Source organism: Myotis lucifugus, unplaced genomic scaffold, assembly GCF_000147115.1.
Source record: "Myotis lucifugus unplaced genomic scaffold, Myoluc2.0 scaffold_101, whole genome shotgun sequence".
Classification (NCBI taxonomy): domain Eukaryota; kingdom Metazoa; phylum Chordata; class Mammalia; order Chiroptera; family Vespertilionidae; genus Myotis; species Myotis lucifugus.
The window spans coordinates 1,714,301-1,739,567 of record NW_005871149.1 but is presented as its reverse complement, the minus strand read 5'-3'; the positions used below and the strand labels follow the sequence as shown (position 1 = coordinate 1,739,567).

Genomic DNA, 25,267 nt, shown 5'->3' with positions numbered 1-25,267 from the left:
CAAGCAGGGTCGATGGGGAGGTGGGGCGCTGCCTTCTGTCACGCACAGAGCAAGGCCAATCAGGGGTTAGGGCGCTGCCCCTGTCACTCACAGAGCAGGGCCGATCAGGGGGTTGGGGCGCTGCCCCCTGTCACTCACAGAGCAGGGCCCATCAGGGGGTTGGGGCTCCGTACCCGTCACACACAGAGCAGGGTCGATCAGGGGGTTGGGGAGCTCCCCCCTGTCACACACAGAGCAGGGCCGATCAGGGGGTTGAGGAGCTCCCCCCTGTCACTCACAGAGTAGGGCCGATAGGGGGGTTGGGGCGCCACCCTCTATCACCCACAGAGCAGGGCCGATCAGGGGGTTGGGGCGCCACCACTGTCACACTCGGGGCAGGGCTAATGGAGAGGTTATGGCTCTACCCTGTCACACACAGAGCAGGGCCCATGGGGGGCGGGCGTTGGGGCACCACACCCTGTCACACACAGAGCAGGGCTGATCAGGGGGTTGGTGCGCTGCACCCTGTCAAACACAGAGCTGCAGGGAAACCAGGGGATTGGGGAGCTCCCCCCTATCAGGCACAGAGCAGGGCTGATCAGGGGGTTGGGGCGCCTTCCCCTGTCATGAACAGAGCAGGGTGGATAGGGAGGTTGTGGCCCCGCCCCCTGTCACACACATAGCCCCAGGGCGATCAGGGGGTTTGGGCGCTGCCCCCTGTCACGCTGATCCCGGTGCTGGGAGCCTCGCTGCTCCGCTGATCCTGGTGCCGGGAGGCATATTACCCTTTTACTATATAGGATAGAGGCCTGGTGCACGGGTGGGGGCCGGCTGGTTTGCCTTGAAGGGTGTCCTGGATCAGGGTTGGGGTCCCCACTGGGGTGCCTGGCCAGTCTGGGTGAGGGGCTGAGGGCTGTTTTCCGGAAGTGAGTGACTGAAGCTTCCAACCGCTCCTTGTTTTCTTTTTTTCTTTTTTTTTTTAATTCTGGGCCAGCTTTAGCTCTGAGGCCTCGCTGCCGAAAACATAGATACAAAGTTTCGGTCCGCTGGCTTTCAGTCTGGCTGGTTTCTGGTGTTTTGTTTAGCTTCTTATTTGCAACATAGTACATAGTTGCTTAGAGTTGCATCTGAGAGGCCAGCAAGTGAGGCGGGGAACGTTGGAGTCCGCAGCAAGCAAGCCTCATGCTCACTTCAGTGCCTGGCTGCCGGCCACCATCTTGGCTGACAGTTAATTTGCATATACTCACTGATTAGCCAATGAAAAGGGTAGCGGTCGTACGCTAATTACCATGTTTCTCTTTTATTAGTGTAGATGTGGCATCTTATTGAGCAGTATAAAAATTGAACTAGAATACCAAAGCCCAAGGATTCTGGACATAAGTGAAATCCTGTGTCTTATTTTACCACATACAAACATTTACTCAGGTATTACTTTTCTAATAATTGGGTATTTCATTACCAATAGTATTCAAGTACTTATATTTTATTTAAAATTTGAAAATACTTGTATAACAATGCTAAGATGAGCCTATGACAATGCTTGGCACACAGTAGGTGCTAAATAAATGTCTGTTGAACTAAAAGCTATTCTGCGACTTCATTAGTCCAGGAAGTTGACTGCTCAGAGCTGGACACAAACCCGAGGAATTCCTAATGTAATATCCTACATAAGTAAGGGATGACTAATTCAGTGCTGAATCAAGGTCAGCTATAAATTTCACTTTTTTAAACATAATGATTCACAGAGCATATTACACCTAAGTTTCCTTCAGTAGACATGATATTTTTAGGTCCTATACTATATTCAGAAAGTATAGACCCAAAACCAAACTCATTAAAAAATCCAAAAAATGTGCAGGGCCTTGAGTCATGTTTAAAGTGAAAGCACAACAAATCTGACTTTTAAAAAAAATTATAAACATTAGAAGCTGTGGACAACACTATGCTTTCAGCACCCAAAAAATAGCATTCCCTTATGCCCCATCCCTCAGCCATGAGAGGCCAACCTCTTCTAGCAAACCACGAGAACCAAACCATGGTATTCTCAAAGATGGGAAAAAATACTTACCAACTGGTAAGTACACCAATGGCTACTATAATTGCTATCATTTGAGATACAGCAAAATTAATATTAATTAAACTGTACAGCATTTTATGGTTTACAACCTGCCTTTTCATTTATATTACTTTTATATCTTTTAACGTAAAAGTAATATAAATTACTAAGAAACAGACATTATTCCCACTTTATAAGTTAGGAAACTGTATAGCTTTATTAAGATAACTTCCTAAAATATGAAATTTTTATACTGTAGAAGAGACCTAATTATTTATTTTTTGATTGCTTTCTATAGATTCATTTCAGTCAATGTTTAGCTAATACATCAATATAATGGATGACTAGTACAGAAATACTCCCTTGGAAGTAAGTTCAAATTTCATCACTGGCTTGTAGAGAAAAATTTATCAGGAGGCATAAAAGACAACCAAAGAGCTATGTGAACTAAGGGAATAGTTCAAGTCTGAACTTATGAGGCTCATAGCAAATTCCAGAATGCTGTAAGTCATATCAAGGTTGAAGGAGAATTGAAAACAAAAAATATTAAGTACTCCTGAGTATTAGAACTCTACATTATTAAAAATGTGTTCATTCTACCACAGTCAGAGACAGAAAAAAATACTCTAAGAACACACAATATAATATATCCCTGGAATTTGCATATGAGTCGCACCCTAGAAATAATGAAGTGCTGCCAAGAAGCGAACTGACTGTTCTTATAGCCTATGGCTCTGACAATACATGATAATAACCCTGGTTTTAGTCATATAATTACTATGTAAAGTTGGCCTTATATCAGGCAACCTTTGTGATGATTTGGGGGATATTATTTTAGGCTAAATGTATTAGCTTAATATAATACACTCTTAAATACTGATGCTCCATAATTAAAAATATGTTTCTTTGCCTTAAATATCTTTGTTCCTGTTAAAATGGAAAAACAGTAATAATTACTACCACCACCATCCTAGAAAAGAAAATTTCTCACCCATGACCTGCTAATTGCTAAAGTCAATGGATTCTTCTCAGTAATTACGTACCTTACTTAATCTCTCAGATACTCCTCCTCACTTGGAAATATTTTCCTCCTTTTAGTTTCTAGGATATCTGCTTCTGGCTCTTGTCCTGTCTCTCTGACCACTCCTTCACACTGAGCCTTCCAGACTCCTTATCAGTCACTCATTCCTGAGACATTTTTGTGCCCTCACGGTTCCACCCTTAGTTTACTTCTCACTCTATAGTTTCCCTTAGTGATCTCGTTTATGCCTAGAAAATTATGACTGTGTAATAAAATATTTCATTTTAAATGAACATGTATATGTGTCTATATAGGTGAGATGTAATACGTGCAACATACTCAAAGTCTGAACTCATTTACTCCCCGACTCTTATTCCCAAACCTGCTCCTCCTGCTATATGATGGATTTACCATTCAAGTCTCAAGTCACCCGAGTCAGATTTAGGAATCATCCCTGACCTTGGAGATCTAGGCATCCCCCATTCCAGCTTCCTAATAATCTATTCCATACATACAGCACTCAACTCATTGTTTATCAGTCTTTCTGTTAACCTGTGAGCATCTTAGGTGTTCAGAGCAGGCTAAGGAAGAAAAGGTACTAATAGTTAACATTTCCATTGAGTACTTATAATGATCTTGTCATGTTTATAAGAATAAATTAATAAACATGACTAATTCAAGTAATATTTCTTGAAAATCAATTTTATGGTGATTGTTACAGAGATACATAGAGGGACAATAAAGAGAATCCTGGCTTTCAAGCTTAAAATCTAGAAGGGGGAGATTAAGAAGTACACAAAGTAGTTTGATAGTTCAAAGAAAGGAAGAAAAATATCAGCACACCCAACTTCTACAATCTCTCCTAAATTGTCATTTGTCTGTTTGAACTTCTCAGCTCATTAAGTTTGAGGCTTGTGAAACGGCAATTTTTCTCCTTAGACTTCAATTCTAATGGCTCCAGAATTGTAAAAACTGTGGCACAGGTTTAAATCATATAAGGAAACATGGTACTAGTGTTTACTAACCTTCAGGTTTAACTGGTTAAATCATAAAAAGAAAAGTTTAATAGAAATTTATCAGTTCACAGAGAAAAACAGTGAGTGGATGATACGGACTGAGACAAAAAATATAGACTATTCTTTTGAGAGTCCAGCTTCCTGAGAGCAAGAACGAGACAGAAATGCTCTCAGCATTATAACCCTACACAGTTCAGGTTCTTCTCCTAACTTTTCGACTGCTCTTTTTAAAATTGGGAAGTGTAGTCAATCCAACTTCATTTTTCTTTGTAAAGACTGCTTTGCCTATTCTGGGTCCTTTACTTTTCCCTACAAATGCTGGGATCAGCTTGTCAATTTTTGCAAAATCCCTGCTGGGATTTTGATAAGGATCGTATTAAATCTACAGATCAATTTGGAGAGAATTGACATATAAATAATGTTGGGTCTTCCATTCCATAAACATGGAATGTCTCTCCATTTATTCAGGTATTCTTTAATTTCTCTCAGCAATATTTTGTAATTTTTGGTGTACAAATCTTACACATCTTTTGTTAAATTTATTCCTAAATTGTTTATTCTTTTTTATGCTACTGTGATTAGAATTGATTTGACATTTTTTTTTGGACTGTTCATTACTAGTATATAAATATGTAATTGAATTTTGTATGCAAACTTGCTGAACTTGTTTATTAGTTCTAATAGTATTTCTATGGAGTGCTTAGAATTTCCTACATGGAAAATCATGTCATCTGTGAATAAAGACAGTTTCACTTCTTCCTTTCCAACATGAATGCCTTTTATTTCTTTTTCTTTCTTGAAATGAAGTCTAGGGAGGAAAGTTGCAGATCTCCAAATTGATCTATAGGTTTAATATAATCCTTATCAAAATCCCACTAGGGATTTTGCACTGACCAGACCCTCCAGGACAATGGTGAATAGAATGGTGAGAGCATATAACCTTGCCTTGTTTCCTGATCTTAGAGAAAGCGTTCATTCAGTCTCCCACCATCAAGTATGGTGTTAGCTGTGGGTTTTTCATAGATGCTCTTTATCGGATTAAGAAAGTTCCCTTTTATGCCTACTTTGTTCAGAATTTTATTTTATTTTTTTAAAAAGCTGGATTTGTGTCAAATATTTTTAAAAATCTATTGCTCTTTATTCTATTAATGTGGTGCATTAAATTTTCAGATGCCAATCAACCTTGCATTTGTGAGGACAATCCCACTGTCATGGTCATGGAGTATAATCCTTTTTATATGTTACTGGATTAAATTTGCTAATTTTGGTTGAAGATGTTTATGTCTATATTCATGAAGAATATTGTTCTATAGTTTTCTTTTCTTATAATGTCTTTTTGTGGATTTGGTATCACAAAATGAGTTGGGAAGTGTTCTTTTTTCCTTTATTTTCTGAAAAAAATTTTGTGAAATATTGATATTTCTTTCTTAAATGTTTATAACATGCCCTCTCTTTTTAATATATTTAATCTTTGTGTCCTTCACTGCCCCTAACACAGGGTTCTATTCCAAAAATATTTGGGAATGAATTGTATTATGCAAGTACATCCAAGAAATGGCTAAAATAGTATTTAAACAGTATCCTGAAGTTCAACCAAATGTACTTTGAAAATGGGGTAATACTATGAAAAGCAATCTCACAACTACTTTTTAAAAATCTTTTAAAAAAAGCTATTTATTTATTTATATATTTATTTATTTATTTATTAGAGAGAGAGGAAGGGAGAGGGAGAGAAACATATCAATCTTGGTTGTCTCCCATATGCACCCCTACCGGGGATTGAACCCACAACTTGGGTATGTGCCCTGACCAGGAATCGAACCAGTGACCTTTCAGTGCATGGGATGATGCTCAACCAACTGAGCCACACCAGCCAGGCCTCACAACTACTTTTAAGTTTAGGAAAACTAGAATATTTACTTACTAGGTAATAGCTCCTTATCAGCAGTCTCTGTGCAGCTGGGATAAGGGTGAAATAGATGGCCTTTCTCTAATGGATATGGAATCATTCTAAAAGCTGAGGAAAAAACAAAACAAAAACATGTTGACGTTCAATTCAGACTCATTTTCATCTTAATTACCTATCAAAGCTATTTTTAAGACATTTTATAGATTTTTTTCACATAACATTTTCTTTTCTTTTTTAGAGACATATTCTGCTTTTCCTAAATGTGGCACCAATATAAGTACATTAAACATCTGTTCTACCAATAAACCAAATTAATATCACTGAGTTCAATCTGAACAACAAATCCTATGGAAACTCAGACAATCTCACTTAAAAAGGCTGCCTGTGAATGCAGTGAATAGTCAGCATTTGGAAAAGAATACTTACTGCCTTCCCATGTACACTGTAACAGATTAAGAGCACCTTCTATTCGCTTCCAGTGCTGAAGATGAAAGAAAGCATAGGCAACTGCTTCACTATCACCCCGTTTCTGAATGTGTTCTGGAGGTAAAATTAGACTTTTCATCTCTAGTAAGTACTAGAAAAATAACACACACACACACATGTAGACACACCACAGAAAAAAGAAAAATTATGTTAAATTCAAACATCCACAAAAATGTAAATTCTAATTTTATAAAGTCAGTTTTACTTAAAAAACAATCCATTATTAAGCTAGTTGAAATGACATTAAGGTTCTACTGATAAATGTGTATAAAATGCTTTGTAAGCAAATTCCAATGACATTATTCCTACAGGTAAAAATAAGGTGATAAATGGCTTATATGTGACCTTGCTAAATATAAAATGGAAACTTCAAGTGAAGAAATATTTACTTCAAGTGAAGAGCAAATATTTACTTTTTGCAAATATGAATTAAGTGTAAAAACTAGAAACTACAGTTTGGGCACAAGACTTTGTGGCAACATTTAATTATTTTTTTCTCATTCTCATTTTACAGGTGAAGGAACTTAATTATGAAGAAGTTCAATTGAATTTATATTCACTGAGAGCAAAGCACTTGCTTGTTAGGGAATAACAAAAAAACACTCTATTTTTTGGAACTTCCTAATGCAATGAGAAAGACAGATTTCTTAAGTTAATAATTATGACCAGACTGTGCTACATGTTTTATTAGAGGTATAAACAATGCTTACAGGAATATGGATAGGAGGTATTAATTTTTAAATTTAGTTTTTATAACTGCTTTATTGAGATATAATTTACATACTTTATAATTCATCCATTTAAAATACACAATTCAATGGCATTTAGAATAGTCACAGATATGTGCAACCATCACCTCAAAAGGAAACCCTTGTACTCTTTAGTTACCACCTTCAACTCCACCATTCCCGCTAAGCCCTGAGCAACCATGAATCTCCTTTCTGTCTCTATAGATTGTATAGGCAAATCTATACAAACAAAATCACATAATATATGGTCTTTTTGTAACTGGTTTCTTTCACTTAGCAGAATGTTTTCAAGGTGTATACATGTTACAGCGTGTATCAGTCCCTCATTCCTTTTTGTGATTGAATAATATTCCATTGTATGCATATAATATGTTAGTTTATCCATTCATCATTTGATGGACATTTGGCAGCTTTCACCTTTAGGCTATTTGAATAATACTCCCCAAAACATCCACGTACCAGTTTTTATGTGAACATCTGTTTTTATCTCTCTTGGGTATACACCTAGGAGTGGAATTGCTGGGTCATATGGTAATTCTAGGTTTAGGAGGTATTGATTCTGCTTAAGGGGCTGAAAATAAACCTCTTGATGGAATTTGGGATTGGAGCTGATAATATATAACGTTGGATGGAATGTGGATGGGCGGATTGGGGGTGGGATGAAGAGAAGAACAGGACATAGTCAAAGTACAGGACCAACTTGAGCAAAGGCACTGAGCCAAGAGAACAAGATGCACTGGAGGGATTAGTGAGTATGCTTGTTAAAGAAGCTAGAGCATGTGAGTTCTTATTCATAGATGAAATTAAATCCCACCTTAAATTCTTGAAAAAAACGTTTGCCTTAATATTATAATCCATAACAAAAGCAGTATAATCACAGTTATCACACTAATAAACTTATTACACTAATTACATGAAGATACAAAATTAATCACTTGTACATAAAGTGGATATTTATATAAAGTGGTCAACTGAAAACAAACTCTTTTAGTTAGCTAAATACTTTCTGCAAACACTTCCCCTACTAAAACAGGTTTGAAATCACCTCTTTAGTTTTAAATAACTTGATACTAACTTATGTGTATAAGGTCCAAACCACATTAACTTCTGTTATAAAATAAAGAGAAACATGCCAGAGGTGTCTCAAAATATATATTCTCACATTTCAAAATCTAAATTCCTCAGACTGTTACACAAACTAATGAGAAAAACAACATAAATTAAATAGTTGAATTTGTGAAACTCACTTTGTAAAACTGCTACAAGCAGGAAGAATCTTAAAAACAAAAAAGTGCAGTTGTTTCAAAATTTAAGCCTTAAGTTATTAATCAATATATATGTATACATAATATTAATATATCTAAATAATTTTCTTATATTGTGTTTCTTATAATGTGTTTTCCAACACTTACTGAGCTTAATGCCTATCTTTAATGACTCTTACTCCTATATCTCAATATAGCTGAAACTTTAAAGAAAGAATAATTACTCTTAGTTTTGATGTAGCTGGCCCCCTCCTCAAAGTGTAAGAATGCAATTTGCTCATCAATTTACTTTAGCAGATGTCACAAGCTATGAGATTATTTACTAATCCAGTTTGGGGACTTAACATTTCCCATTCAGTTTCTTAAAGGAATGCAGCAGAGGTTGTGTCCTGGTCAAGCAAAGCCCATTTGCTGCCTGGTTGGGTTTTCTCCCCTTAGAGCCCTGGGCCTATATTCAAGAGGGTACTATTCTTCCTAATCCTCTCTAATCCTTGCCCATTTTTTTAAAACACAGTAAAAGATCACTCGCACCAGGCAGCTGTGGGAAAATGGACTCAAATAGCTGACCTCTGACATGACTGCTTATGCTCTTTGTAAGTGCACAGGGAGCTTCTTCAGTAGGAAGCAAAGAAAATGCAGCAACCACAGTGACGTCTCCATCATAAAAGAGAGTATCTCATTTTCAGAAGAAAATTGCTTAATACTTAAACCAACTTATTTCTATTAAAATTCTGCCTCATTTTACAGATAGAGACAAAATATACCAAATTATTTTCACTGAGTTTTAGAATCCTGAAGTTTTAAACTAACTGTCTTTATAGCCACTTAGCAAGAAAATACTTTTTGAACAGCAACTATAATGTATATTTTCACTGTTGAATGATCTAAGTGACAATTTGGATAGTAATCAAACACACATGGCATGCTTACTAGAAAATGATACTTCAGGAGTTTATATTTTAAAATCTTTGTCATTAAAAAGTCTTCCTTATGCTACCTTATTTTTTTATTATGATATCTTGCCTACTACCAAATGTCCTTTCCAATTTGACTTTAAAACAAAGCAAACCTTACTTTTCAGTTTCCAATAAGGCACTAAAATAAAATTTCACCCTCAAAATATAAGGAAAATTTCTGGTTCAAGGAAAATATATTTAAAGAAGGAAATTATAGGATTATGACTTATTTTATCTTCTTCACAAACTGCTACTCAGGAATTTCTGCTAAGGGGGAGACATACAGACAAAAAGAAAAGGTATGATTATGGTACTAAAAGAACAGAGAGGAGAGAGCCATTATCTCTGCTTGGGAAAAATGAGAAAGATGCTTCTATAAAGGAGGCCACAGATAAGCAGGGTTTTGAAGAATAAGAAACCTGATGATAGAGAAGAGATGGGGCATATGTACAAAGGTAGGGAGATATGATAAGACATGACCAATCCAGGAAGTAGTCATGCTGGAGATAAGGAACAAGGCAGATGTGGCAAGGAGTAAGGCTGGAGATAGACCATGGGCCCAGACTGTGAAGGGCTTCTGTATGCAATATTTAAGGGATTGGTCCTTATCTTATAGGGGGTGATGGGGAACAAGCAGAGCTCTTTAGCAGAGTAAGATTTGCTGTTTAAGTAGATAACTTTGGCAATAACCAGAGTGGAGAGGGGTTGATGGCAGGGAGACCAGTGAGGAATCTGTTTTTGTTGTTGTTGTTGTTAATCCTCACCCAAGGATATGTTTTCCAGTGATTTTTAGAAAGAGTGGAAGGGAGGGAGGAGGAGAGAGAAACATTTTTGTGAGTAGTCAGGGAACAAATCTGCAACCCAGGTTCGTGCTCTTGACTGGGAATCAAACCTGCAACTCTTGGGTGTGCAGGCCAATGCTCTACCATTGAGCAACATTGGCCAGGGTGAAGAATCTGTTTTAAGAGTCCAAGCAGCCGAGACCGGTTTGGCTCAGTGGATAGAGCGTCGGCCTGCGGACTGAGGGGTCCCGGGTTCGGTTCCGGTCAAGGGCATGTATCTGGGTTGCGGGCACGTCCCCAGTGGGGGGTGTGCAGGAGGCGGCTGATCGATGTTTCTCTCTCATCGATGTTTCTGGCTCTCTATCTCTCTCCCTTCCTCTCTGTGGAAAATCAATAAAATATATTTAAAAAAAAAAAAAAAGAGTCCAAGCAAAAGACGGTAAATAGCCCTGACCAGTTTGGCTCAGTGGATAGAGCGTTGGCCTGCAGACTGAAGGGTCCAGGGTTCGATTCTGGTCAAGGGCATGTACCTTGGTTGTGGGCACATCCCCAGTAGGGAGTGTGCAGGAGGCAGCTGATCGATTTTTTCTCTCTCATTGATGTTTCTAACTCTCTATCCCTCTCCTTTCCTCTCTGTAAAAAAATCAATAAAATATATTTTTTAAAAAGACAGTAAATATCTATAATAATAAAAGCATAATACGCTAATTAGACTTGCATGAATTTCGTGCATTGGGCCTCTAGTATCTATGTATTTAGAATGCTTAGAAAATATCTGGCAATAAATAAACCAAACAGAAACTATGGTTACTTAAGAGAAGTAGAATTGGGAGGGAAAAACAGGAGAAATTTTAGTTTACAAACTTTTGATTTTTTTTGTAAAATGTGCTCATTACTTTATAATAATAATAATAATAATGATAATTTTTTAAAGAATAGGCAGTGAAGGTGCAAGATGGTGACCATGGGGGTGGAGTAGATGGCTAAATCTGAAAGACATTTCAAAGGTTACAATACAAGTTGGTAATTTGGAAAGGGCAGAAGTAAAGTTTAATGAAGAGAAAAGGATAATGAAGTATTAAATTAGAATATTTAAGAAAAGACAAGTAAGATGAAGAAGAGACTTAAATTTTTAAAAATTCAGTTGCAGACACATTAAAGTATCTGAAATACCTATTAGATATCCAGTTAAAATTTTTCATAACTAGACAGAAATGCAAGTCTATAAATGGGGAAGCCAGAGTTAAAAGATACAGATTTGGAAATTATCAATAAATAAAATAGAGTTGGGGACATAATCCAAGGGCAGTACCTAGTATGTGCTACAGGACCTTACGTATTACCTCCAAATCAACTTATGGTTATATATAGAATAAATCAGAAACTGCTTGGAACAATTTTAACTAGTATTAAACTATGGACAATATAATATACTCAAATAACTACTCATGCCTCTTGCTCTTCACTAAAAATATAAAAAATTAAGGCTACCTTGGAAGCTATAAAAAACACATAACGATGTATGGTCTGATGGTTTCTCTTATAACTCTAAAACCATGCCTTTGCTTATACTCAAATTCACTTTAATTTTGAATTGCTTTGATCTTTATAATTTATCTTTAGATTACTTTGTTTCTACTACTTTGTAAATCTTACAACAGCTTTTGACCAAAAGCAATATAATTTTGACCTGAAGTAATGATAATGCTTTATAATCTTCCTCTTAAAAGCAGGTTAAAGAAAAATCTCTCTGAAGGCATCTGAAATTAAGGTACTTTGGCCTTGATCAGTCATGCACACCAAGAACCAATTTATCTCTGCAATTAGTTTTCTCAGTGCACATTCTATGAGATTGGACAGGCAGGCCGAATGCATAAAGTCCACATGGGTGTGTATTAGGGGGGAGACTAGGGACGGTTCCCATATAGAAAGTAAACAAATTCTCTATGAATAAACTGAAAACAGAATACTACCTAACAGCCTCAGGAGCAAAGGAAAGTGATCTTTTACTGAAAGGAGATGGAAGGGAGGCTAGAGAGGACATTAGCCGCAGGAAAACTCCTTTCCACATGGTCCTACAGAGCAGCATCTCAGCGGGTGAGCATTTCACTTCTCAACTCTTTCACCTAGGCCACAGTATGGCCTCCCTGTTTTCTAACTTTGGGTCCTAGACTTCAACACCACTTCCCCATTTCTCTTTTTACTACTGCTATGCCACTCAGAATCTCAATAAGGTGCCTGATTCCCTCTTATCTTTTAAATATGCTGCTATAATATAGGTAGTTTGGCCAATGAAATGTAAGCCTGCTGCTAAAGAGCTAGTATTTTCTATGATGAATGGGACAAGTGTCATCCTACAGCAGTGATGGCGAACCTATGACACGCAAACTCATTCTTTTGGTTGATTTTTCTTTGTTAAATGGCATTTAAATATATAAAATAAATATCAAAAATATAAATCTTTGTTTTACTATGGTTGCAAATATCAAAAAATTTCTATATGTGACATGGTACCAGAGTTAAGTTAGGGTTTTTCAAAATGCTGACACGCCTAGCTCAAAAGGTTTGCCATCACTGTCCTACAGGCTTCAATTTCTGATCAACCAGACACATGGAGTGTCATACTAAGAACAATTACATCAAAGAGTAGCTCACTAACATTCATGGATTTAATGTTTTCAATTTCAATCATCTGGCTATCTCTAAACATCCATGACTTATAAAGCCAACATTTTGCTAGGGCACACATTTGAGTCACAAGGCTTGTGTACACGTGTGAGTAACTTACCTGATGAATAGCCCTCGCTGGCTCTCCAACATCCACATCTCAGCAAGTTCCTGACCCAGCCTCATGTTTACATTTCATGGGTGAAATTGCATGATGTGATTGCATTTTTAACTATGGAGATTCACAATGGTTTTAGACCATACTAAGCAAGAACCTCGATGGCCTACTGTAATAAAAATGCTAAAGAATACCTTCTATATTAAAAAAACAAATTTTAAAAAATGTACAAAGGACCTGAATAGACATTTATCCAAAAAAGATACACAAATGGACAATAAGCACATTAAAAGATGTTCGGGGGGGGGGGGGGGGTGCTAAAAAAAAAAGTAAAAAATAAAAATAAAAGATGTTAAACATCATTAATCATTAAAGAAATGCAAACCAAAACCACAATGAGATACCACTTCACACCTCCTAGGATAACTATAATAAAAGGACAGACAATAACAAGTGTTGATACAAATGCACAGAAATTAGAGGCTCCCTCACACATTGCTGGTCGGAAGGGGGGCACAACCACTTTGGAAAACAGTTTGGCCGTCTCTCAAAAAGTTAAACATATAATTACCATATGATCTGTCAATTCCGCTCCTAGGTATAGATACGAGAGAAGTGAAACCATATGTTCGTGTAAAAACTTGCACCTGAATATTCATAGCAGCATTATTCATAATAGCCAAATAGTGGAACCAACCCAATTGTCCATCAATTGATAAATGGAAAAATAAAATGTGGAATATTCATACAATGGAATATTATTCAGACATAAAAAGAAATGAAGTATTGATACATGGCACGCTATGTTGTGCTAAGTGGAAGTCAGACACGGAAGGCCACATATTGTATGATTCCAAATCCATAGAGACAGAAAGTAGATTAGTGGTTGCCAATGATTGGAGGAGGGAGGAATGGGGAGTAACTGATAATAGGTTCAGGGTTTCTTTTTGGGGTAGTGAAAATGATCTAGAATTTGATAGTGGCGATAATCATACAACCTTGTGAAGATAGTAAAAACCACTGAAATATGTCCTTTAAATAGGTGAGTTTTGTCATATGTGAATTATCTCAATTAAAAGAACACTTTTTATAAAAGTCCTTAATGGTGGGATAATACAGAATATGAGAAATCAGAATGACTGAAATAGAATGCTGTGAAATCATTGAAAGATATGAAAGATTTTCTATTGTAAAATAAAAAATCTGACCATTTCTATAGTTGCTTAAAGATAAATAATCCTTTTTTTGTTTGGTGACTAAAAAAGAAAATGTTTGCTGAACCAAAGCCATAGTTAGGTAATGAAGAACAAGTCAAAAACCATGAAAATATACTGTTCTAATTTTTAACTATTACTATTATAGTTACTGTACACTGAAATTCATTCAGTAGATTAAAAAAATCTGTACAGGCAATCAATATTAATGAAATATCTAAAGCAAATTCATAGCCTGAAGAGATTTATGTGATCTTTCTCTATTGCACATCTAATAGTTTCCAGCTTTAACAAATTGCATAGCTCTAGACCTACAGCCTTTCTGTTGTAGTTATGTGGAAAGTTGCCAAAAAATGTTTCCTGCTAAAATAGCTTTATCCTTTGTCATTTTACTGGTAAGATTCATATAACATTTGACAAATTTGCATAATAAATTTGTAAGATTAAAAGATTTAATATATATATTTAAATGTCACTGTTTGTCAAGTTAAATAAATTATGACCCACAGTTGAAGTTTGAAGATAAAACCCATAAAGCCTTTATGTTTGCTTGGCTGTAGCTGGGAGTTAGGAATAGAGACCATAAGGGGGGTTGGGGTGGGGAGAGAACCTTTACATACTTCATCACTTGTAAAATCCTAACAAACACAGACAGCCACAAATTCCAGAGCTCTCCCAGTTCATATAACACTAGTGTTATTTAAGTGGGATATTATCCTGTTTGATAACAGCCTGCTTAAAATGTCTATCCACAAACAATAATGTAAGGTGATACTTAGCTGGATATTTTAATAGAGGTGAATTGTCAACTGGCTGTGACATAAAGTTGGGGGGGAAATAGGTAAATTTCTACCTATAAATAAAAATGATTTTAAATTACATACACATTATATATTTGTATATATGTGTACATATATATTTAAAAGTTTTATTGAGGTATATTTCACATATAACAAGATCACCATGTAAGTATAGCATATACAGTTCAATGATTTTTAGTAATTTATACAGTTGTGTAACTATCACCACAAAAAGTTCCCTTGTTCCTGCTTGCAATCAATCCCCACTCCCACCGCCAGTCCCAGGGAACCACTGATCTGCTTTTTTGTTTCTACATTTTCACCTGTTCTAGAAATTGCATATAATAGAATCATACAATATGTTGTGTCTGATTTCCTTTATTTGAGGTTTATCTATTTTTGTATGTATTATATTTTGTTCCTTTTCAATGCTAAGAAGTATTCCATTTTATGGATATATCACAATTCATTTATTTATTCACCTGTGTGGATTATTTCAGATTTTTGGATCTTGTGAACAATACTGCTATGAACAATTGCATACAAGTCTTTGTATAAAAATATGTGTTCATTGCTCTTGTGTAGATACCTAGGAATGGAATTGATAAGTCATACAGTAAGTACATATGTTTAGCTGCAAAACTGTTTTCCAAAGTAGTCATACTATTTTACATGTACAGCAGCAATGTATGAAGTTTCTCCACATTCCTGCCAACAGCTAGTATTGCCAGTCTTTGATAATATGGGCATTCTAGTGGGTATCAAGTATATCATACTGTGGTTTTAATTTGTATTTCTCAATGGCCAATAATGCCGAGTATCTTTTAATGTGCCTATTAGCTATTCATGTGTTTTCTTCAGTAAAATGACTATTTATATCATTTGCCAAAAATATTTTTTAAAATATATTTTTATTGATTTTCAGAGAAGAAGGGAAAGAGGGAGAGAGAGAAACATCAGTGATGAGAGAGAATCATTGATCGGCTGCCTCCGCATGCCCCCTACTGGGGATTAAGCCTGCAACCCAGGCATGTGCCCTTGATCAGAATCAAACCCAGGAAGGACCCTTCAGTCCACAGGCCAATGCTCTATGCACTGAGCCAAACTGGCTAAGGCCCAGAAAGATTTTTTAATACTGCTTGTATCAGCCAGGGAAATGCTCCAAAACACAATTGAGATCTGTTGCACTGGGGAACTTATTTTCTACCCCCATTATTGACTCCTGGCTTCCATCAGCCAAGCTTACCTTGGCATGGTTTGGATTCAAGACCTAATTAATTCTGTGCTGGTAGCAAAGAGTTCATATTGAGATGATTTTTAAAAATACTTTTTTATTGATTTCAGAGAGGAAGGGAGAGGCAGAGAGAAACATCAATGATGAGAGAGAATCATTGATTGGCTGTCTCCTGCATGCCTCACATTGGGGATTGAGCCTGCAACCTGGACGTGGACCCGGTCAGGGAATCGAACCACTGTGACCTCCTGGTTCATAGGTCAACATTCAACCACTGAGCCACGTCAGCTGGGCTTGAGATGATTTTTAATACCCAGCAGATTATCTTTCTTTATGCTGTATCTCTTATATTGCATATTACTTTTGGTATCAGCTTTATTCTTTGCCCAGTATACTGGTATGATAGTTCTGCTGATGTTTTATTGTTTATTGGTGAACATAACTTCATTAAGAGTTTTTGGAAAACTTGTCAAACTCAAATGAATAAGTCTTCTTCATAACCCATTTGGAATTATTCTTAATAAAGTGCTAAAATATGTAAAAAATATTTTGAACTAAATTATGCACAAATATACATAGTAAGCAGTTAAACTGTGCTTTGAAAGAGGTTTATAGACTTAAATAAAATATATTAGTAAGAACAAATGCTGAATATTAATGAATTAAATACCTCTGTAAGAAGATACAGGAAATAAAAAATAATAAAATAGGGCCAAAGAAAGTTGAAGGAGGTCATAAAGAGTAGAAATGAATGAACCAGAAACAAATAGTAGAGAGAAACAACAAAGCCAGAGCTCAGTTCTTTGCTCCTAATAAAATGGATAGATCCCTGGAGAATCTGGTTGAGGAAAAAAATAGGTAACTAGTGTTAAGAGTAAAAGTGGATATTATAACTAATCCCACAAATATTAACAAGGTAATAAAAGGATTTTATGAAAATTCATGCCAATGAATTTAAAAATTTTGATGAGGTAAATTTCTAGAAAAATACAACTCACCAAAACCAACACAAAAAAGAAATAAGAAATTTAAATAGTTATAGAATGGTTGAAGAAACTGAATTTGTAATTAAACTATTAAACTAAATAAATAAAATTTATAATAAAAATCCTTCTCAATCTGCCGAAACCGGTTTGGCTCAGTGGATAGAGCGTCGGCCTGCAGACTGAAAGGTCCCAGGTTCGATTCCGGTCAAGGGCATGTACCTGGGTTGCGGGCACATCCCCAGTGGGAGATGTGCAGGAGGCAGCTGATCGATGTTTCTCTCACCGATGTTTCTAACTCTCCATCTCTCTCCCTTCCTCTCTGTAAAAAATCAATAAAATATATTTTAAAAAAAAAAATCCTTCTCAATCAGATGGTTTTATCAGCTAATTCTACCAGTTGTTTAAGGCAGAAATAATTTTAATTTTACACGAATTATTCCACAGAATAAAAAGAAGAGGGACCATTCCTTGTTTTATACAGCCAACAACAACAACAAAAAGTATAAACCAAAAATATAAGAAAAGAAGGAAATGAACACAATTAAAGTCAGAATAATGGGTAACTTTAGGTAAGAGCGAAGAAGTAATTTGGAAGGGCAGTCAGGTAGGCTTCTGGGGCCTGGCAGTGTTGTTTCTTAACGTAAGAGGTAGTTTCCACTAATTTGCTTTATAATAAATCATTAAGATGCACATTTCTGTGCATAAACTTTGCTGTATGTGTATTATAATTCATAATAAAAATTTTATTTAAATGTATGGGACCAGTGTCACTTAGTAAGAGAATAATATAAATATTTGTTGACTCTCATTCTTAGATTTCAGTAGTTTTCTTGACTCTATCTTTACTCACTCTAACAGATTTACAACTTTCATTTCTTGGAGATAATTTTTTAGAGATTAATCTCTTTAATGTTTATTAGCCTCCAAATTCTATCAACATACATTATACTGAAATAAGTCATTATAATTCACATTTTCTCATAAATACATCTATTGAATATTCTATACTGCCTAACAAGGGACACTGTTTTTAAAACCCAAAATTTAATTATGGGTGATAACACACAGAGATTAACCAATAATCTGTATGTCTGCAAGGTGCATATTATAAAGACAAATGAAATGGGACCAAATAAACATCAACTCAGCAGTTTTTCTGGGGACTTGTACAATCTATTTCCTATCATTGATCACTTTAATCTATTTGTTTTCAGTCTTTGTCTGTTCAGCCATAGTTCAAAACCCAGGCATCTGTTTAGATGTAAAAAGCTCTCACAGTAATAGGAAATTTGATTTAATGATCTAAAAAATGAATGATCTTTAAGACCAAGCCATTTTACTTCTTTAAAACTATACTAGAAGGAACAGCTAAGTGAATTTCAAATTCTATTTTGACAGCAATTACAAAGCCTATAGTGAACTACTGTTCCTACCCGCCTTTCTAAACAACTTTTAACATCTCCTTTAAGGTGAATAATAAGCATCAAAATATAGTGGACTAAAACAATTCCAACTCAAATTATGGAGACGAAAAACCAAAACTTTGTCTGTACACTGTCCTGAGTTTGATAAACTTAAATAAAAGTAATATTTTTATCATAAAGTTTCTCACTTTTGGAACATGAGGATTAAATTCCACAGCTCTATGAATTGCTTCCACAGCATTAATTTCCGCTGTGCTTAAACCTCGTCTGGAGGCTGTTTCTGGAGAGAATCTGTAAGAAAACCACAAAGTTAAGAAATGAATAATAAAAAAAATATGGATTTAGATCATAATCTAATCAGAGTTTCTGGTGATGATCAAAGACAAAACCAAATAACTACTAAACATCAAATTAAAGCCTTGGTCCAACGTATAATAAAGGCAGCATAAGAAATGGAAACCTTCAAATTTAGGTAACGAAAGACTTCAGAAGATCATTTAAGGCACACTTTGGGAAAGAGAATAAAATATGAAAGGCTACATGGGGATATCCAAAGAATCTCCCAAAAGAGAAGTACATTCTTATCAAATTTTCACGAAAAGGAAACAGACTGTGAATACTCCATTTTAATTCATGTAAATAGTAATCTAAAGTAACCAACCTTTTGGTTGGTTTCTGGATATCTTATTTGTGGAATAAAGTGAAATTCGTTAAAGGCAGCCACAAATGCAAGGAATACAGAACAATTCAGAATTATAATCTCAGAACAGATAGTAAGAAATTGTTTCCCCTATCACACATCTTATCATTATCATCATAGCTACTGTGTACTATACTAGTATGTACTTTCTGTCTAGCATTGTTTTAGTCATTTAGCACATGTAATCCTCACAGAACCACCCTAAAGTACTATTATTCTTAGTTTACAGATGAGGAAGAGACTCAAACTGATTAACTTGCCCAAAGATCCACACCTGGCATATGGTAGACTTGAATATGAGCCCAGGTTTACTTCAGCTCTAAAAAAGGTTTACTTTGCTCTTTCCACTACACATAGTCAGAAATCTCAGAGTCTCCTAAGATCAAGGTTATTCAGAAGGAAGTAGAGAGGAAAGTGAGCATTGCTCGAAGTCAGTGGATGGCAAACGTAATACTGAGTTCAGCAGTCTTTCTAAATTATTGTAGTTCCCATAACTACTTACTTATCTGAAACAGTCCTTGTCTTCAACAGTGCTGCTGTATAACAGATTGCTGCTGACTTTGGAAGGCTTATATCTGTAATAATAATTTTCAGTTTAGGTAAGAATTACCAAAAATATCTCAAGACAATTTTTAATAAAAATAATTCATACGACAAATTCAACAGCTATAATATACTAGTAGTACTAGAAGCATGTAGACATGTAGTTGGAAGACCTGAGTTCGAATCTTGATTCTACTATTTACTAGCTATGCATCCTTGAACTAGCCATTTTTTTTTAGTGTTGCTGTCATACTTTAATTCAGAAGTCAGTATAAAAGTTTAATACATGTAGCGAATTGCAGTGAGACAGGAGTAGGTTTTGTTTTTCTATAAGTAACTTCTTTAACCTCAGTTTTCTCTTCTCAAAATAGAAAAATGGTACTTTTCTGGAAGAAATTAAATTAACTTATGTCTGTGAAAGCCCTCAGCATAATGGTAAAAAGTACTCAACAAATGTTTATAATAATCTGCTTTCAAAATATACTATTCAGGGGGAAAGGCACAGTATAGCTGAAACTACTATGTAAAAACTCTACCTATTCAGAGAGAAAAACTAAGATTCAAAAAACAATAGAAATATTTAAATCCAGGTAATACAACCATGGGTGATTTTAATTTTTTCTTTTCCCCATGATTTTACATTTTCTACATTTTCTTAAATGATAATTTGCTAGAAAATAAAAGATTAATTTGGAACTATAATAAAATTAATTATATAAATATTTCCTAAACAATGCACAAAATAGAAAATCAATTGTGATACACTTCATAAACAAAACAAAGGATAAAAATTCATTTGATAAACAATAAAATAAAATAAAACAAAAATTCATTTGATGACATCAACAGATGTAGAAAAAGCATTGAAAAGATTCAACATCTATTTATGATAAAAACTCTCAGCAAAGTGGGGATAAAGGGAACACACCTCCAAATATTAAGGCTATATATGAAAACTACAGCTAACATCATAATAACAAAGCGTTGGAAGCTTTTTCTTCCTCTAAGATTGAGAATAAGACAAAGATGTCCACTTTCACTACACGTATCTATAATAATAAAAGCATAATATGCTAATTAGACCAGACAGCCGAACGACCTTTCAGACATCCTTCTGGACGACCTTCTGGACGAAGCCGGGGCTGCGAGGGCCGAGGCAAGCCGCCGTGGCTGCGAGGGCTGAGCCCCTTGCACGAATTTCGTGCATCAGGCCTCTAGTTCAACATAATTCAACATAATATTGGAAGTTCTAGTCACAGCAATCAGACAGAAAGAGAAATAAAAAGAAAATTGGAAAGGAAAATGTAAAAATGTCACTATTTGCAAATGACATGATACCCTAAAGATTCCACCAAAACTACATTAAAACTAATAAATGAAGTCAGTAAAATCTGAGAATGCAAAATTAATATTCAGAAATCTATTGCATTTTTACACACTAGTAACAAACTATCAGAAAGAGAAATTAAAGAACACAACCCTAATTATAATTGCATCAAAAAGAATAAAATACTGCCTGGCCGGTATGGCTCAGTGGTTGAGCATTGACCCATGAACCAGGAGGTCATGATTCGATTCCCGGTCAGAGCACATGCCTGGGTTGTAGGCTTGATCCCCAGTGGGGGCATGTAGAAGGCAGCCGATCGATGATGTTTCTCTCTCATCGATGTTTTTAACTTTCTATTCCTTTCCCTTTCTCTTTCTCTAAAAATCAATAAAAACACATTTTTAAAAAAACAGAATAAAATACATAGTAATAAATTTAACCAAAGAGATAAAAGATCTCTGCTATTAAAACTATAAGACATTGATTAAAGAAATTGAAGAAGACACAAATAAATGGGAGGATATACCATGCTCATGGATTGGAAGAATTAATATTGTCAAAATCCATATCACCCAAAGCAATCTATGGATTTAATGCAATCCCTATCAAAATACCAATGGCATTTTTCATAGAACTAGAACAAATAATCCTAAAATTTATGTGGAACCATACAAAAAACACATAGCCAAAGCAATCTTGAGGAAAAAAAAAAGTTGGAGGTATTATGCTACCTAAATTCAAATTATATTACAAAGCTATAATAATCAAAACAGTATGGTCTTGGGTGGCACAAAACAGATCAATGGAGCAGAATAGAGAGCCCAGAAGTAAACCCAAGCTTATATGGTCAAATTAATCTATGACAAAGGAGGCAAGAATATACAATGGGGTAAAGACAATAGTATTGGAAAAACTAGGTAGATACATGCAATAAAATGAAACCAGACTACTTTCATATACCATATACAAAAATAAACTCAAAATTGATTAAAGACCTAAAACCATAAAACTCCTAGAAGGAAACATAGCCAATAAACTCTTTGACAATGGACTTACTAATATTTTTTTAAATATATCTCCGAGGGCAAAGATAATAAAAGCAAAAGTAGACAAATGAGACTACATCAAACTAAAAAGCTTTTGTACCACAAAGGAAACCATCTACAAAACAAAAAAGCAAACTAGTGACTGAGAGATCTTTAAAAAAGATATCTCTGATAAAGGGTTAATATCCAAAATATATAAAGAACTCATACAACTCAACATCAAAAAAACAATTCGATTAAAAAATGGGCAGGGGGCCTAAGTAGACATTTCTCCAAAGAAGACATACAGATGGCCAACAAACACGTGAAAAGATGCTCAACATCACTAATAATCAGCAAAATGCAAATCAAACCACAATGATATATCACTTCACATCCGTCAGAATGGCTATTATCAAAAAGACAACAAAGAATACATGTTGGAGAGAAGGTGGAAAAAAAGAAGCCGAGGGACTGTAAACTGGTATAGCCACTATGGAAAACAGTATGGATGTTCCTCAAAAAATTAAAAATAGAACTACCATATGACCCAGCAATCCAACTTCTGGGTATTTATTCAAAGAAATCCAAAACACTAATTCAAAAAGATATGCACCCCTATGTTCACTGCAGCATTATTTACAAGAGCCAAGATATGGAAGCAACCTAAGTGTCCACTAATAGACAAATGGATAAAGATGTCATACATAGTATCTACACTAATAAAAGAGAAATATGCAAATTGGTATCACTCTGCTACGCCCACCAGCCAATCAGGATGAGTATGCAAATTAACCCAACAAAGATAGCAATTAATTTGCATATACAGGCACTGAGCGAAGACTGAAGATGACTGAAGATTGCAGTGGCCATGGAGCTGGAGCGAGCAGGGGGCTTGGGTTGCTCCCGGCGACGGAGGAAGTCAAGCTTCCAGCCCGCCCTGGACTCTGCTCAAGGAGTGGCCCCCGGCGACCCAGGCTTCCAGTCAGTCCTGGCCTCCGCTCGAAGAGCTGGGAGCAGCCAGAGCAGAGAAGCCAAGCCTCGCTGCTGCGGCTGGACCAAAGGCCTGTGTCCTGGGTGCTGGAGGAAAACCGGTGCCGGCAGCCAGGGGAAGGAAGGCCTATTGTGCGAATCTTTGTGCAACAGGCCACTAGTATACAATAAAATATTATTTGGCCATAAAAAAAGAAAGAAATTTTGCCATTTGCTACAACATGGATGGACCTAGAGTATTATCCTAAGTGAAATAAAGCATAGTGAGAAAGACAAATACTATACGATTTCACTTATATGTGAAATCTAAAAAACAAAATAAATGAACCAACAAAAACACAGAAATAACCAGATAGATACAGAGAACAAACTAATGGTCGCCAGATGGGAGGGGGTTGGGGAAAATGAGAGGAAAAGGTGAAGGGGATTAACAAGTATCAACTGCCAGTTATAAAATTAGTCTTGGAGATGTAAAGTACAGCATAGGAAATATCTATATATATATAAAAGCCAAGTGACCGGAACGACAGAATGACGAGTCGCTATGACGTGCACTGCGACGGCCAACCGGCCCAATCGGCCCCAATCAGCAACCCTGCAACCACCTGCAGCCCCTCCCCCTAGCCGGCCCTGCCCCCGATCCCCCCCCACCCCAATCGGGGGCAGGGCCAGCCGACCTACCTCCTGCATCCCCTCACCCCCAGTGGCCCCCACCCATACATGAATTTGTACACTGAGCCTCTAGTAGTCAATAATATTATAATAATTATATATGAAGTCAGATGGGTACTAGGCTTATCTGCTGATTGTCTCATAGGTATATAAATGCCTAATCAATATGTTATATACCTGAACCTAATTTAATATTGTATATCAACTAAAATAAAAAATAATGCCTAAAATAATATTATTAGGAGAGTAAGGCCACAGAATTCCTTTCAAGTTTTCGATTTTATAGATGTTCCGGCAAATGAAGAACTAAAGAACTAAATTGCTTTTAACTTCACAAGTCTAGAATGGTAAAAACTGGGGACTCATAAAAATAACTGAAAACACAGAAGCATATCTAAGTTGTGAGTTTTATTTTAGATTTAATTAATCAGGTCCTATCTGCTGTTTTATATTTGGTTCCTAAGCTTGTTCATCATAAGCATCATAAGCAGGCCATGCATCTGATCAGTTACATATGGAAAGAATTTCTCATAAATTTCTCCATGAGCCCACAGTATTCTGAAGCACTTCGTAAGAATTCCAGATGTTTAAAAGAAATAAACTTCTCTTTCCAAGTGTAACACATTTCAAACCTGCCAAGTCATAAGGATTCCCAAGCTAATGGGTAGGAACTTACAAATGGACAAGTGTGAATAAAACTAGTATGTCCTCTTATAGTGAAAGATGTAATCAGAAGCATTATGCTAGTTAGGATATATGCAGCTTGGGTTTAAAAGCTGATGACTCACTCAGAATGAGGAGAAAGGCTATGCCTTATAAAATTCTCCCAACTCCATTTGTGTTAAATTTGCACTGTTAATAGTATAACTAAAGGCCTGAAATTCATGCATGGGTAGGGTCCTTTGGCCTGGCTGGCGATCAGGGCCGATCTGTAGGGTGAGGGCGATTGGGGGGCCCCTGCTGGCACTTGCCTTGGCCGGCCTGGTGCCACCCACTAGCCGGCCCCGCCCCCCCCACCGCCGCCACTGCCAGTCACCTCCCTCTGCAGGGCTACAGGCAGGGTGATGGGGGAGGGGACTCCCTCTGGCACATGTCTTGGCTGGCCTGGGGCCTGAGGGCAGCTCCTGCGTTGAGTGTCTGCCCCCTGGTGGTCAGTGCAGGTCATAGCGACCAGTCGTTCCACCGTTTGGTCAATTTGCATATTAGGCTTTTATTATATAGGATAATAAAAATAGGCATTATATTGACTTCTTACTATTAGAAGACTAGTACAAAGAAATGGAATACCTGGATTTAAGTTCAGGCTTGCCACTTCCTGGCTGGGAGACCTTAGACAATTACTTAA

At 36.3% G+C, this 25,267-nt stretch overlaps 1 protein-coding gene across 12 annotated transcripts in view; it reads right to left on the bottom strand.

Moving 5' to 3' along the window:
- The window catches only part of ST7L (suppression of tumorigenicity 7 like), a 138,468-nt gene that overhangs the window by 84,800 nt on the left and 28,401 nt on the right, over positions 1–25,267 (bottom strand). For all 12 annotated transcript variants that reach the window (XM_006092530.3, XM_006092520.3, XM_014458975.2 and 9 more), the window contains 4 exons: positions 19,865–19,937; positions 18,851–18,953; positions 6,408–6,558; positions 5,997–6,089 (listed from right to left, as the gene is read on the bottom strand). In XM_006092530.3, coding sequence (XP_006092592.1) covers positions 5,997–6,089; positions 6,408–6,558; positions 18,851–18,953; positions 19,865–19,937 — 420 coding nt within the window. The remainder of the gene's footprint in view (positions 1–5,996; positions 6,090–6,407; positions 6,559–18,850; positions 18,954–19,864; positions 19,938–25,267) is intronic.